General features: G+C 31.5%; 2 protein-coding genes across 3 annotated transcripts; both read left to right on the top strand.

Annotated features, from left to right (window-relative positions):
- The first annotated feature begins 9 nt into the window (after positions 1 to 9).
- Positions 10 to 7,908, top strand: LOC119677607 (nuclear pore complex protein Nup98-Nup96-like). The gene is made up of 14 exons (XM_038089024.1): positions 10 to 398; positions 492 to 1,526; positions 1,586 to 2,822; positions 2,884 to 3,038; positions 3,096 to 3,490; positions 3,554 to 3,662; positions 3,727 to 3,897; positions 5,020 to 5,264; positions 5,323 to 5,587; positions 5,647 to 6,401; positions 6,461 to 6,726; positions 6,811 to 7,220; positions 7,296 to 7,423; positions 7,489 to 7,908. Exons 1-14 carry the CDS (start codon positions 122 to 124, stop codon positions 7,834 to 7,836), a joined length of 5,796 nt encoding a protein of 1,931 aa, XP_037944952.1. The 5' UTR covers positions 10 to 121; the 3' UTR covers positions 7,837 to 7,908.
- Positions 7,909 to 10,582: 2,674 nt separating this feature from the next.
- Positions 10,583 to 14,594, top strand: LOC119685784. Of its 2 annotated transcripts, none has more exons than XM_038100164.1 (7): positions 10,583 to 10,652; positions 10,905 to 11,043; positions 11,108 to 11,246; positions 11,306 to 11,435; positions 12,893 to 12,987; positions 13,561 to 13,797; positions 13,858 to 14,594. In XM_038100164.1, exons 2-7 carry the CDS (start codon positions 10,973 to 10,975, stop codon positions 13,957 to 13,959), a joined length of 774 nt encoding a protein of 257 aa, XP_037956092.1. In that variant the 5' UTR covers positions 10,583 to 10,652; positions 10,905 to 10,972; the 3' UTR covers positions 13,960 to 14,594. The 2 variants fall into 2 exon arrangements, with proteins under 2 accessions (XP_037956092.1, XP_037956093.1); XM_038100165.1 differs by having other exon boundaries at positions 10,594 to 10,652; positions 10,767 to 11,043.
- Positions 14,595 to 14,846: the final 252 nt, after the last annotated feature.

Here is a 14,846-nt window from a genome sequence, read left to right as displayed (position 1 = left end):
ATTTGTGAAAATTGTGTATACTAAACACGCCTTCTGTCTTTAACTCTGCAATAAATAATATATACAAATATCTAAATTATTTTATATAAACTTTTAATTTTAATAATCGAAATATATAAATATGTTTGGTGGTACAAAGCCTACGTTTGGATCTACCACCACAAACACTGGATTTGGCACATTTAGCAGTACGCCAACAACTGCGCCATTCGGTCAGTCTGCATTTGGAAAACCGGCCACATCAGCTTTTGGCACGACATCAACTTTTGGAGCTCAACAACCCACCACGTCGTTATTTGGTACTAATGCAGCACAACAACAGACGACTGGTTTGTTTGGGGCGTCGAATACATCTTCAGCTTTTGGCGCAACAACAACAACGCAGCCAACTTTCGGTGGTGAGTACATCTTCATATCTTATACATATCATATCTGTTTATCTTATATCTTAAAGTGAATTTATTAAATATTATTTAAATATTCATTGATAGGATTTAGTCAACCGCAGCAAAATACTTCAATATTTGGAACTACACAACCCGCTGCTAACACAAGCTCACTTTTTGGACAGTCTTCAACTTCAGCATTTGGTTCTACAGTTAAACCAAGCGGTTTAGGTGGGTTTGGTCAAACAGCGCAACCTACCTCTTTATTTGGGCAAACTGCACCAAGCACTTCTAGTTTTGGTAGTTTTGGTCAAACAGCACCAGCAAATACAAGTGTATTTGGCAGTACAACAACGAGTGCTTTTGGACAAACTACTGCAGCGGCCGGTGGTGTGAATTCCGGCAGTTCCATCGCAAAATATCAACCAACAATAGGCACTGATACCCTTATGAAAGGTGGCCAACCAAATAATGTTAATACTAAACAACATTGTATAACTGCTATGAAAGAGTATGAAAATAAATCACTTGAAGAATTACGTATGGAAGATTATCTTGCCAATCGAAAAGGACCACAGAGCGGTACTGCACCCGCCGGTGGATTTTTTGGTACAAATACGCAAGGTACACCAAGTACTGGACTTTTCGGTTCAACTACACAACCAACAACTGGTCTTTTCGGGCAACCTGCGGCCGGCGGTGAAAATAAAAATTTATTTGGTACAAGTGCTTTTGGTCAGTCGACAACCTCTGCATTCGGGCAAACACAACCACAGAGCAGCTTTTTGGCTAAACCATTTGGTGCAACCGCGGGTTTTGGTACTACAACTACAGATGCTGCAGCCAATCCCTTTGGTCAAAAGCCTGCTTTTGGAGCTAGTACGACGGGTGGTTTATTTGGACAAACACCCGCAGCTAGTACAGCACCTGCTTTCGGACAGACAACCACTGGATTTGGTGGATTTGGCAGCACTGCTGGTACACAACAAACTTCCTTATTTGGCGCACCAGCTGCAGATGCAAATAAGCCAGCTTTTGGCTTAGGCGCAACATCAACTGCGAACACAGGGTTTGGCGGATTTGGAACACCTGCAACAAGTACAGCTGGAGGAGGACTATTTGGTGCTAAGCCAACTACAGGTACGTATTTGAAAAAAAATATTTAACATAGTGGTTGTTTCACTTTATAAGTTTTTAAGGATTTGGAGCTACAACAGGATTCGGAGCCACATCTACAGCCAATACCGGCTTCAACAATTTTTCAATGAATAATACTGGTGGCGGTTTATTTAATTCAAACCTCAATAAACCGGCCACATCCGCATTCGGCGGCTTCAATACCCAAACATCTGCGGCACCATTGAATTTTAACACAGGATCTACGGGTACTTCACTTTTTGGCAATACTGCTGCTAAACCACTATTTGGCAATACACTTGGAAATACGAGCACGGGCGGAGGAGGTCTTTTTGGTGGAACAACAGCATTCGGTGTTAATAATTCTGTAGGCTTAGGTGGAAGCACACTTGGTGCGAACAATTCTACATTAGGAATTTTAGGCGGAGCTGCACCTCAACAAGCTGTACCTATACATCAACAAATTTTATTGAAGGTTACTTCTCCTTATGGTGATAATCCAATATTTAAGGACCTAAAAAGAACAGACGAGACAGATGCATCGCGACCAACAAATCCTATAGCGCAACAAACGTTACTGGAGTCGAAAAATTCAGATTTCAAAATATCATCGAAAACAAGTCAATTTAGTATAAAAGTTAAACCAGTTGGAAGCGCATTAACGAAAAAGTCACTTTTTGAGGGATTGGAAGAGTATGATTCAAGTGTTGAAAGTTTTAGCTTAAAACCCAATGCTAGACGTTTGATAATTAATCCAAAGCCGAATACTTCAACACCAGAAGCTGCAATAAATAATGAAAGGAAAACTATAGAGAGTCCTTTGCGCCAAATTAATAATTTAACTACTGGTTCAAATGGTAATGAACGTAATGATTCATATTATGCTGATAATGCAGTAACAACACCGACGTCAATTGCGGTTGCTACTAGCACTGCTGTAACAAATGACAACGATGCAAGTCGACGTGAATCGTGGCTGCATCCAAATAATTTGAATAAAGTGCGACAGCAAAATAAGGATGCAGAAAATAACGCAAATCACAACAACACACTTATAGAGTTAATGCCACGTAAACCTATAGAAACGTACCGTCCTGCAAGCAGATTATCAATGTCTACAGTGCCTGAAAATCCTTTTGAAGAAACAAGTGGAACTGTTCGTAGAGACACATTATCATTTACAGATAACAATGAGAGTTTATTTTCGAATCGGTCTTTTGGTCATGATGAACGTTCAATAATAGACAATCAAGAAGACTACGAAGAGCATCCTACCGGTATTACTCTACGCAGAGTTGGGTAAGCATAAAATTTGTTTTAAAGAATAAAATATTAACTTAACGCTATTTAATATTTGTAGATATTACACCATACCACCATTGGAAGAATTGAAGTCATATATATCGGAAGATGGCAGTTGCATTGTACCAAACTTTACAGTTGGTCGGGAAGGTTATGGTAATGTATATTTTGCAAAAGAAATGGATGTGTCTAATTTAAATTTGGATGAAATTGGTAAGCTGTGTAAATAGTTTTTTTAATGCTTATATTCATAATATGTTTTATTTGTAGTACATTTCCGTAACAAGGAAATAATAATATACCCTGACGATGATAATAAACCACAAGTTGGTTACGGTTTAAATCGTGAAGCTCAGGTTACTTTAGATAAAGTTTGGCCACATGATAAAACAAAGCACGAACCCATTAAAGATCCAGAACGTTTATTAGAAATGGATTGGGAGGCAAAATTAAGAAAAGTTTGCGATAAGAACGATACACGCTTTATTGAGTATCGACCAGAAACTGGTAGTTGGGTATTCCGTGTTAAACATTTTTCAAAATATGGTTTAAATGACAGCGATGAAGAAGATGATCCAGTACCGACTGATCCGAAAAAAGCAAAATTAGTGCCAGGTGCAAATCAACAACCTTTAGATAAAACTAAAACAGTGGCAACAAAAAAAGTAAATTTAATTAAAATCTTAATTGCGTAAATTGTTATTTTAACATTGTTTTTATATAAAAAGGTAAATGGTGATGCTACTGGTATTGTCGATCCCAAAAATAATGCATCAGGAGCAACTGCTTATTTTCCTATGGATGAATCCGCAGAATTTATGTTCATGGATAAGACACGTAATTCTCTATTAATGATATAAATAAATATGCAATTATATTTGTTGATTTTCTTTAATTTTAGAATTTCTTCAAAACAATTCCAATGATTATAGTATGTCAATGCAGGATAAAAATGCGAACAAATTCACATATATGAGTCCCACTGCTGCTTTAGCTAAAGAAGCAGGTACCGATGCACATAAAGTACAATTAATGAAAGCATATTTATTCGATGATGACGATGATAAGTCAAGTAAGTATACAAATATTTTTTTATTCAAGTTGTAGAATGTTAATCTTTAAAATTTTTTTAAAACAAAAGTAAGCTACTTCAAAGATTAACTTCCAATTCGTTGACCTTGTGTTTCCAAATAAAGTTGTAGTTTACTGTAAGGTCGTTCTAATTTAAAATATGGCAAGTGCTTTCTTTAGTTTAACTAATTAAATAAAAACTGACAAAAAACCTGAAACTTTAGCATTGAAAGTTTCTGCAGCCTTGGTTACTTGTGGAAAAACACGATTAGTCATTGTTTCTAATTTGACAGGTACGAATTTTAAGCCTGGCAGTTGCAGTCCAAACAAATTATATACGAGCTATAAACTAATTAAGAAATTCGAATATTATCTAAGACCACTGATGATGAGTAGTTGGCAATACTCGGAACAGCGTTGTATGGTCAGCCAAATTTCAATAAATTAAATAAAAATTTTGTCCTTGTTCGACTATGCTTGTACTCTAGTTATATGAATATAACGTGAAACAAATTTTCAAATTATTGTCTTTAGTAATTATTATTGTTTTTATTTTTATTAAAGTCCAACAATTACAGCGAGCTGAATTGATCTAGTGTGTATAGCTTTGTTTCTTAGTATATAAAATTTTATGTTTTTAACTGATTTGACTTAAATAAAGAACTAAGAGAAAAAGCATGATATATCTATATTACATTAAATACATTACACTGTTAACTGTTCATGTAGTGACTATAAGAAGATCCAATTACCGAAAGTCAATATCCTTACGTTTTAGTCCAACCGTAGGAATTTAATAAATAACAATGATGTTTGGATAAAGCATCAGTCGTATTGATAAATGTCAAAACTCCTACACCTGGACCCAGATTATTTTTAACATTTTTTTTCCTAACTTGCTTCTCTCTGACTTTTAATTTACACCCCACTTCTCTTCAACATAAATAATTGAACAAAAATGAGACAATTTAATAGACGACTTCAATAGACGAAGTTTACCAATGTAAGGAATAGCGCTGTTGTGCAACAGATTATACTGTGTGTATTATTATAATTTCCACACACAAGTTACATTTCAAAACAAAAACTAATATGTTGTTAAAATATGTTGTTTTAATTACAGTTTCATCCGATATTGAGAATCAATACACGTTTGATCAAAATAGTAATAAAGGGTCTGGGGCTTTGCGAAACTATGATATGCGTTCCAATGTTTTGCGTTCACTACATAAAGAATCAACTGTAAATCTCTCTGATAATTTTTCCGAAGCTTCAAGTCAAATGGATTTTGGTATGCACGGTACTCCACTTCCACCAGAATCGTCTGCAGCTTCAATATTAAGCATACAACGTGAATTACACGTTAAAGTAAGCGAAAGTAACATAATATTTTTTCTATTTATATTAAATATGAATTATAATACAGACGCCAGTTGCTGAAAGTGAAGACAACGCTCTTGTATCAGTAACAACACAGAAATTCCCAATATTTGATATAAAACCAAAAGTAGCTCAGATTAAAAGTTTTGCATACGAATCACCATTAAACAAATCAATCGCTGGACACTTAAAAGGAAAATGGGCATCTGATTTAGGCCTATTTAACGCTAGACGTTTTAAATTAGGTTTTGGACCACAAAATACATTAGTTGTTCCAAATACAAAAAATAATATTATAAGAGATATAAAAGGTAATTTTCATTTAATTTAATTTTGTCCGTTTTTTTACATAATTTTTTTTTTATTTCAGAAGATAATTTATCAAGCATAACACCGTTCCTTTTTAAACAACGAGCGCTTAATGATTACTCACCGACAATTCTACAGCACATAAAGATTACAGCTACTGAATGTTATGACAATTTCAAAGATACTGTTGTAGAGCACTTGCAAATCCAATTACGTAGTTCACTACAGAAGGATGTCGAAGGCAGTGATTGTCCATGGATTAAGTCTGATAATGGTACAGATTTAATTGTCAAACATCTAGATGAAGCTATTAAACAAATCAATAATGGTAGTTTCGAAGAGTATGCTGTGACGGTTTGGTCTCTTTGTTTGGCATTGTGGGGTGATCATGAAGAACTAGAGGGTCAAGATGCAGATTCACATTTTACTGTTATGTGCCGTCGATCTTTGTTGTCGAAGTGGTTGGAAAATTTATTAACCGACAGTGATTTGTTAACAAAAAATATTACAACAAATACATATTTAGATCATATGCTAGCATTAATAAGCTGTCATAAAGTAACAGAAGCGTGCGAATTAGCTTTTCTGTATGACGAACCCAATTTATCGCTTTTATTAGCGCAATTATCTTCTGGGCCTGCTGTACGTCAATTAATGGAAGATCAACTTGCTGCGTGGCACAAAAATGATGCCGATAAATTTATTGCATTAGAACGACTCAAAATGTATATGCTAGTTGCTGGTATATCAATTATGGATTCTGCACATGGACCAATAAATATATTAGAGAATATCAGTTGGCTTAAAGCATTAGCTGTAAATAAATTAATTTTAATCATTTAACAGTTTATTAAATAATTCTTTTTTTTTTTTAGATTCAATTGTGGTATATATCACAACCAACTGCGTCTGTAACAGATGCTTTGGCAGCATACGATAAAAGTTATCAAAATGAGGAGTACTTTTCATTAGCGCCTACAGCACATTATTTATCTTCTAATAATGAAGAGAAGAGCATAGCGTCAAGAATTTATGACTTGCGTTATCATCTACTGAAACTTAACTCAAAACGTAGTTACCCGCTGGAGAGTTTATTAAATCCAGCAACACATACTACGGATCCAATGGACTATCGCTTAAGGTTAGTTTATTTTTAGCATATATAAATAATAATTTTTAAATAAAAAACTTAAACAAAAATATAATTTTGGGTTGTTACTTCCAGTTGGCTATTATTACAAACGCTTGAAGCGTTAGGCTACCAACATTGTTCTGAATCTTGTGTAAATCAGTTACACATAAGCTTCGCTGCACAATTAGAAAATAACGACCTTTGGGAATGGGCAATATTTGTGTTGTTGCATATAAAGAACCGTAACAATCGTGAAATAGCCGTACAAAATATACTTTATCGCTATGTTAGTGTATCTTATGAGGTGTCCCTAAATGAGAAAGAGAAATTTGTGATTAATAACTTAGGTGTGCCAGAGAAATGGATTGATTATGCTAAGGCTGTTAAAGCGGGCGCTTTGCGTAAATATCATTTGCAAGCCAAATACTTATTAAAAGCAAAACAATGGAATTTAGCGCATGAAATAATTTATCAGCATATAGCACCAGATGCGGTAATAAATGGTAAGTAAACATACTTGCAAACCTCAAAAATTTTAATAATAATATTTTGATTTTATTTTTTATTTCAAATTCTAGATGAGCTTGACTATTTGCATGAATTGTTAAGTCAGTTTGAAACCGAAAATGTTAATAACTCAGTGAAAGTACCAAGTTGGAGTAATCAGGGACAAATTTTCTTGGATTTCATTGACATAAATGAAAAAGTAAAATTTTCAATTTGTTTGTTAAATATTTTGGCATTCATGTATTTTTACATTTTTTTTTCCAGTTTAAAAATCTTAAAAGCCTTAGGAGTGAGGCGGATATTGAAGCTCGCTGGGAAAATCTAAAGCATCCATTAGCAGAATTATGTTCACGTATTAATCTTCTGCCATGCCCCACAGCTAAACATCGTTTATGCCAAAGCGAAATTGCACAAAATTTAGCATGTTTAGTACGTGGCGTTTTGTTGGTTTGTAGTGGACTTAATCCATGCCAAATTATTAAATTTGCATTGGAACGTTTGCCTTTACCGCAAGAATTCGCACAACAGGAGTTACGCGCATTGCTGGACGCTATAGTTGCCGATATGGGTAAAATAAATACATTCGATCGTGACGCAGTTATCATTAAATGATACAATTACAAATAAATAAAAAACAAATTTTTTTTAAGCTTGGAAGTATGTATCATATATATGTGTATTAAATATTGTAATTAACTTCATTTGTTATATCGTTAGGTTATTTTATTTAGTTTAAATTAAGAATCAAGTTTAATTTTTTATTCACATTAATAACAGTTTGTATCTTAAATTTAGTTCATTTGCAAAGCATATTTGTTTTAATTTTTAAATTAGCTATTAATGTTTTCTTTATTATGGTATATCATTTTTAATATTTCAAAATAAAGTTACAAAAAGTTAAATTTAATTTTTTTTTACAGTAATTTACGTACAGTAAGTCATTATTCGCTCACCGTTAGTCTTCTTCCTTTTTTAGTTGTGAAAAAAATATTTTCGGACAATTTAAAAGCATTCATTACTGACTCTTCAATATACTTGAAGAAAGTAATTTGCTGTCCTATGTAAATGTTTCTATGAGGCCTGGCTTTAGTCTCATTTTACAATTTATTGATCAATTCTTTATAGTTAGCATATTTATATTTAGAACTTTTAAATTACCGACTCAGAATTTAAGTAATTATTCTATTGTTTTGGTTTTATATTAAATATATCCATGTATATGTGGATCCTTAGTGGAACCAAGAGATAAGAGTATAAATCCTTAATTTATTTTTTGAATACGATTTTCGGCATATGTCCCCCTCGACTACGCGTTACTTGGTCTATTCGATCAGTCCAATTTTTGACTATTTTTTGCAATAAATGTTGCCGTATGGCGTCAATGGTGGCATAAATATTGGCTTCCAATGCTTCAAGAGTTGCTGGTTTATCGTCATAAACCAATGACTTAACATAACCCCATAAAAAGTAATCGAGAGGTGTTAAATCGCACGAACGAGGGGGCCAGTTAATAGGACCACTTTTGGAAATAAAGTTGTTACCAAATTGATTTCGCAATAAATCGATTATTAAACGCTCTGTATGGCAAGTTGTACCGTCTTGTTGGGACCAAACATCGTCGATATTAAATTGATAATTTTTGGAAACAAAAATTCAGTCACTATAGCTCGATAGCGCTCGCCATTTATCGCAATTGCAGCTCCTTCCTCATTTCGAAAGAAATAAGGACCGATGATGTCGCCAGCATGTAAACCGCACCAAACAGTCAATTTTAATGGATGTAATGGTGATTCGTTAACCGCTTCAGGATTAACTTCGTACCCTATATGACAATTTTGCTTATTGACATACCCTTTTACCAAAAAATGAGTTAAATGAACACAATTCTTTGATGAAAATGCTCATCTTCGGTCAGTTTTAAATTAACCCAATCAGTAAAAATTCCACGCAAACGATGGACGTTTGGCTTTAATTCTTGCACAAGTTGTATTTTATAGGTAAGTAAGCCAAGATCATAGCGCACAAGTTGAGAACGACGACGGATCGACATTTCCGCGTCTTCTTCAACACTTCGTGCTACAGTAGCAATATTCTCTTTGGTACGCACATTTTTTTGTCTTGTTGATGGTTTTGAATCGAGAAGAGTAAAATTAGTGCGAAAACGATCAATAACTCCACGAATTACTTGCTCACTGGGCCGATTATGTGGACCGTAAAATGGACAAAGTGCTCTATGAATTTTGCAAATGGATTTATTTTTTTCAAAGTAAATTTCCACAATTTGGAAGCGTTGTTTAAGTTCAGTTAAGTTTAAGTTCAATAAATCTTTACACCCTTTTTTCAAGCTTTACTGCAGATAATGATATTATTGAGTACTATAGGTGTAAATGACTGGATCCAATTCTAAGTCCCAAATTCTAATTTCTGAATTGTTTACTTTACTATAACTTCTTAGCTTTATTTGATTGCAAATGAATAAATACCTTAAAATGTAATTCTAGTTTCTTTCAAAAAAAAAAAAAAATTCTCTAACTCGAAGTCTCCATAAGTCGAACCTTGTCTTTGCAAAATTGAACTTCCAGTTATGGAAGTTTGAATGTATATAATAATAATGATATTTTAAAGCCATTCCATTGGTTGCGTTCTTCATTTCTAGGAATTTTTCATTATCGTTTAATCTATTAAAATAAAATAAATCTATATCTAAATTAATGCATTTTTTATTTGGCTTTAATATTTAAATTTAAACTTTATTTATTTTTATATATTATTTATATTTTTATTTATATTTATTTATATTTTTATTTGTATTTATTTATTTCTAATTGAGCCAGTGCGCTTAAGCACTTTTACTCTTTCTTAACTCGAGGTATTTTTAAAACCCCTCTTTACGCCTTGACTGGATTATTGTTTAACACTTCATCAGACTAAGCAATAATTGACCTCAGATCTGCATACCTCCCCAAGGAGCCTGTAACCATTCTGAGATTTGATAACGCGGTGTTGGTAAGTCTGCAGTTTTCGCAAATAATTCTAAGCCTCTATCCTTTATGTATTTTTTGATGGGATCAATCTTGAGGTCCCTGAGGATGTCATTCGTCCTAATGTACCATGAAACAATTATTATTATTTTTACAATTATTATTTTTACAATTATATGTTGTTTAGGCTTTTGGTGTCTCTTAAACTCAATATTTTAAATTCCAAGTTCTATTTAATTATTTAAACAATTTATTTAAAATAACGTATGCAAAATGTTTCAACAGTGGAGGAATGTGCTTGATAAAAACTACAGCGTAGCTTAAAAGTCAGCTTTGTTATCGATTGCATATATCGATAACAATGTTGTGACATTTGGCTGTGTAGTGTTTTTGTGGTTTAGTTTTTTTCTCCATTTCTTTCGTTGGTCACAACAAATTATAAAAATTGTAAGAACTTTTTTGTGTATATAATAAATAATATAAAATATTTATTACAATTTATTTATATCTTTATTGAAAATAACGTTAAAGAATATAAATATAATAATAATTTACTCTCAGTTATTGCAGTTATTATAACACAGGTTGGGCGCGTACAACGCAACGACAACGCCCATACAAATTAATTGAATCATAAACAACATTATTAAAACTAAAATATTTCGAATCAATTTATATAAAAAGTATAATTTTATTTAGAAATAAATTTATCACTGCACACAATTTTTAAATCTAACGATATTCAAGTGAAATTGTAAGGCTTCAATATGAATTACGGTCGTAAAACTCCATCAACTTATCGTTCCAATCCGTCTGTGTATTCACATACCACTGGGAGGTATTTTTATTATGAATTATGTTTTGTTTTTCGGCAAATGAAAAATGTTATAATTTTATTATAGATCATCAACAAATCTACATTCCATAAAGTCCCGTTCAACACGTTCCGTGCGTATTCCTTGGTATCAACGACCCATATTGCAGAATAATCAGTATATTGACATACAAAAGAGTTCCATGCTTATTGGGCTCTTTGCCATAGTAAGTGTAATGTGCAATATATTTCTAAAAATATATTCATCGGTCAATTTTTGTTTTAGTTTTTAGCTTTATTTACCATTGGCACCTCAATATTTGATATCTATTCTTTGGCTATGGCTGCGCCGGGCTCAACGCATTATGGCTACTATATAATATCGTATGAATTCGTTTATGTTGGCAATAAACATGGTGAGTATAATGTTTTAAACAAATTTTTCTAATCACAATATTTGAAAAGTTAAGTTACATTACTGCGGTAATTCTAGGCATCCACTAAAGGCTCTTAGCTTGTAGTATAAAACTTAGAGGTCTTAAAATCATTTTTAGTAAATTCTTGTGGAGTGTAAGTCTTTAATATTTCTAATCTATGTTGCATTTGTGCTGGTCAGTGCAAATGTAAATTTTAGGCACGATTTTCATCTTTTACACAACATAGACAAAATTAATTAAAAGAAATATTCAAGTTTCTAGCGTAGGACATATTTTTACAAGTCAACTGAATTACACAGCCAGACTTTTTCTTATTCATTCATTATTCATTTTCTTATTTATTCATATCAAAAATGATATGATATGATTACTTACAGTTGTTCCTTTAATAATGCATTTAATTAGTCTATTTGAAAGCTTACGTTGTTTTTGTAGTATGTCATAAAGTAAATTTATTTTAGTGTAGCCCAATTTAATTTATCTTCCTTGTGATATTAGAATACACCGTTTCTAATAAAAGATGACTATCACAGTCATTGCTAGAAGCAATTCGCATACAGAATGGACTTAACATTTTTTAGCGGATACGGTTAATTGAAGTGTGGTCATATTTTGTCCGTTCTTAGTTAATGATATCTATGCTGCATTTATTCCATTTGGTTAGAAGTACTCTGTATATCACAACTGCTGGAACCATTTAATCATGTTAGAACTACTAGTTCCACTGGGTATATTCATAATCTCATAAAGAACCCATTCTAATATTTGTAGAACCCAACTGCTGGTTACACAATTCCACAGGTATTTTTAAAGAATTGATTTTTATATTTGTAAAACTCAACTGCTGGCTATGTAATTCCTCATGTTGTAGCACACATTGTAATCGTATTCCTTTTTCTTTTCCCATTAAAAGTGATAACAAAAAATATAACGAAAACTTTCAAAATGAAAATTAAAAGGTTCAGTTTATCGGTACGTACCGTAAGAACTTAAGTCAAAGCGAAATACACAGATATGAATGGTTGTGGGTTTCGTAAGTTCGCTTAAGTTCTTACGGTACGTACCGAGTAACTGAGGCTTTACACGAAAGATTAAACTTTATTTCGCATTTATAAACTTTGTGCTTTACGATGCATATTAATAAGTACTCTGTTAATTATATTTTTATAAGCTTTGCCAAAGGTTCTAAGTGGTTATAAACCTTGGGTTTTTAATTATACGGTAACACAATGGGCCTATAGGCATAAGTGGATCCTTGGGATCGCTGGTGTAACTTAATCTAACCTAATCATAGTTTGAAAGGATCTGAATTACAAAATCGTATGTGATTTCAATTTTTTTTAAAGTTTTTTATAAATATAGATTACATATGTAAACTAATATAGTATATAATAATAGTATATATAAAAGTAATTATAAATTTTTTTTCTTTTCAGTGCGTAACATGCTAATCGTATTTGCTTTATTTTCGTTAATACTGGGCTTTATAGTATTATTTACTAGTATTTTACTTGTGATTGCTTTAAGAAAAGTAAGTTTGTTTTCCGAATAATTATAAAAACATTAATTATAATTTTTATTATATTTATTTAGCAGCATTTTAATAATTCTAAGTTATTTATATAATATTATATGAATTATTTTTTTTTTATTCTCATAAGTAACTTTTGTTTTTATATGAACAAATTATCACAAAATAGACTGCATTATAAAACTATTTATTTGTTCAGGAACTCATATTGTTTGCATGTTTTATATTATAATTTTATTTGTACATACTACATACATGTATATTATTATATATATGATTTTATATATTCTACACCTAAGATGTTTTTTTCTAATTAACACTCATTCTTCATATAATTAAATCATTATTATTAATTTTCAAAGCAACGTAAAGAAGGACAAAAACAAAATAAATACGTTACGATGCCGGTACGATACTTACCTTAATGTCATTCTGTATAATAATCATAATTCATTTTAAACGATTAAATTAATTTAATTTTGAAATTGGCAAAATATTTCTTTTCATAATATCCTACTTTATCTATAAACTCATGTTATGTATCTAACTAATAAAAACAAATATATATTACAGGAATATGAACGTAAAGTGATGCCTTGGCTTTGGTCCTTTGCAGTGTTTACCATTTGGCGGAGTTTAGCATTAATATTCTTTGCCATCGTAAATGATTTGTATTTTGTTTATAACGTTATGATGGTATTCCTTTGGAGCCTCTTTCTCATTATATCAATATATGGTTGGTGTGTTGTGTACTCTTTGTTCTTAGAGTTGACAAATTTGACTAAATTAGAGGATTTGGCACATTTAAGGGTAAGAATATGTTTATATGCTATAAGTTTAAAATAAATAATTAATTTATATAATTTATAGATGGGCACAATGGCTTCGTTACATGCTTCTGCTGCTAATTCATTAGCAGGTTCCCGTCCAACTACACCTCATAGCACTGTCTCTACTATGCCAGTGGGTTAAATTCGAAAACAAAAAAAATTATTTCAAAATATGTCAGTAGTATATATCTCAAAGTCAAAGTTAGATCAAAAAGAATATTAAACAAAGGAAGCATCATCAACAAAATAATGTATACCAATTATAAGTTATAGGTTATTTAATTTTAATATTGTATATGCTCTCCGTGAAAAGAATCAGAAATATTTATGCATTCCATTATTTTCTCATTCAAAAATTATACACAAAACAAAATTTAACATAAACAATAAGTTATTTATATTACAATAATAGTTATTGTAGTCACACCGTTTTTGTAGAAATATTCTTATAAATGGTGGAACTCTTAACGAGTATTGTGAATTTTGATGTGGAAGCTTTGAGCATTTTAATGTTCGAATATGATTGTAGCGAGTACAATCATAATGTTATTTACACAATTTCGAATTGATGCATTCTCTATATTTAATTCTATATTTCAAACCGTTTAAATACGTTCTACAATCTTTTGTCATTTGAAAATAAAAAATATACATATTATTTTTTAATTACTACTGCATATATGTAAATCTAAGTTAAACGAATTAATTATAAGTTTATATACTATGTACAATCCATAATATATATTAGTTTAAAATAATAATAGTAATTTGCAATGCAGCTTAAGATGAGTTGCTACATTAATAATTGTTGAAAATTCTAAATTTGTAATTGTTATTTTATTAACAAAATTTTAAAAAATCTTTTGCACATTCCATATCTATTTTATATACAAAAGTATATACATTTAAGTATATATAAAAATTAGTTTAAGCAAATCAGTGCCTTATATAATCTGAACGAAATATGTATTCACAATTTTAGCAATTATCATAAGTATCTATATATGTATCTCGAATCTGATGTAACAC

The sequence above is a fragment of the Teleopsis dalmanni genome, chromosome 2 (genome assembly GCF_002237135.1).
Source record: "Teleopsis dalmanni isolate 2A chromosome 2, ASM223713v2, whole genome shotgun sequence".
Classification (NCBI taxonomy): domain Eukaryota; kingdom Metazoa; phylum Arthropoda; class Insecta; order Diptera; family Diopsidae; genus Teleopsis; species Teleopsis dalmanni.
The sequence above is the reverse complement of the archived record's forward strand: the minus strand, read 5'-3'. Positions and strand labels throughout refer to the sequence as shown.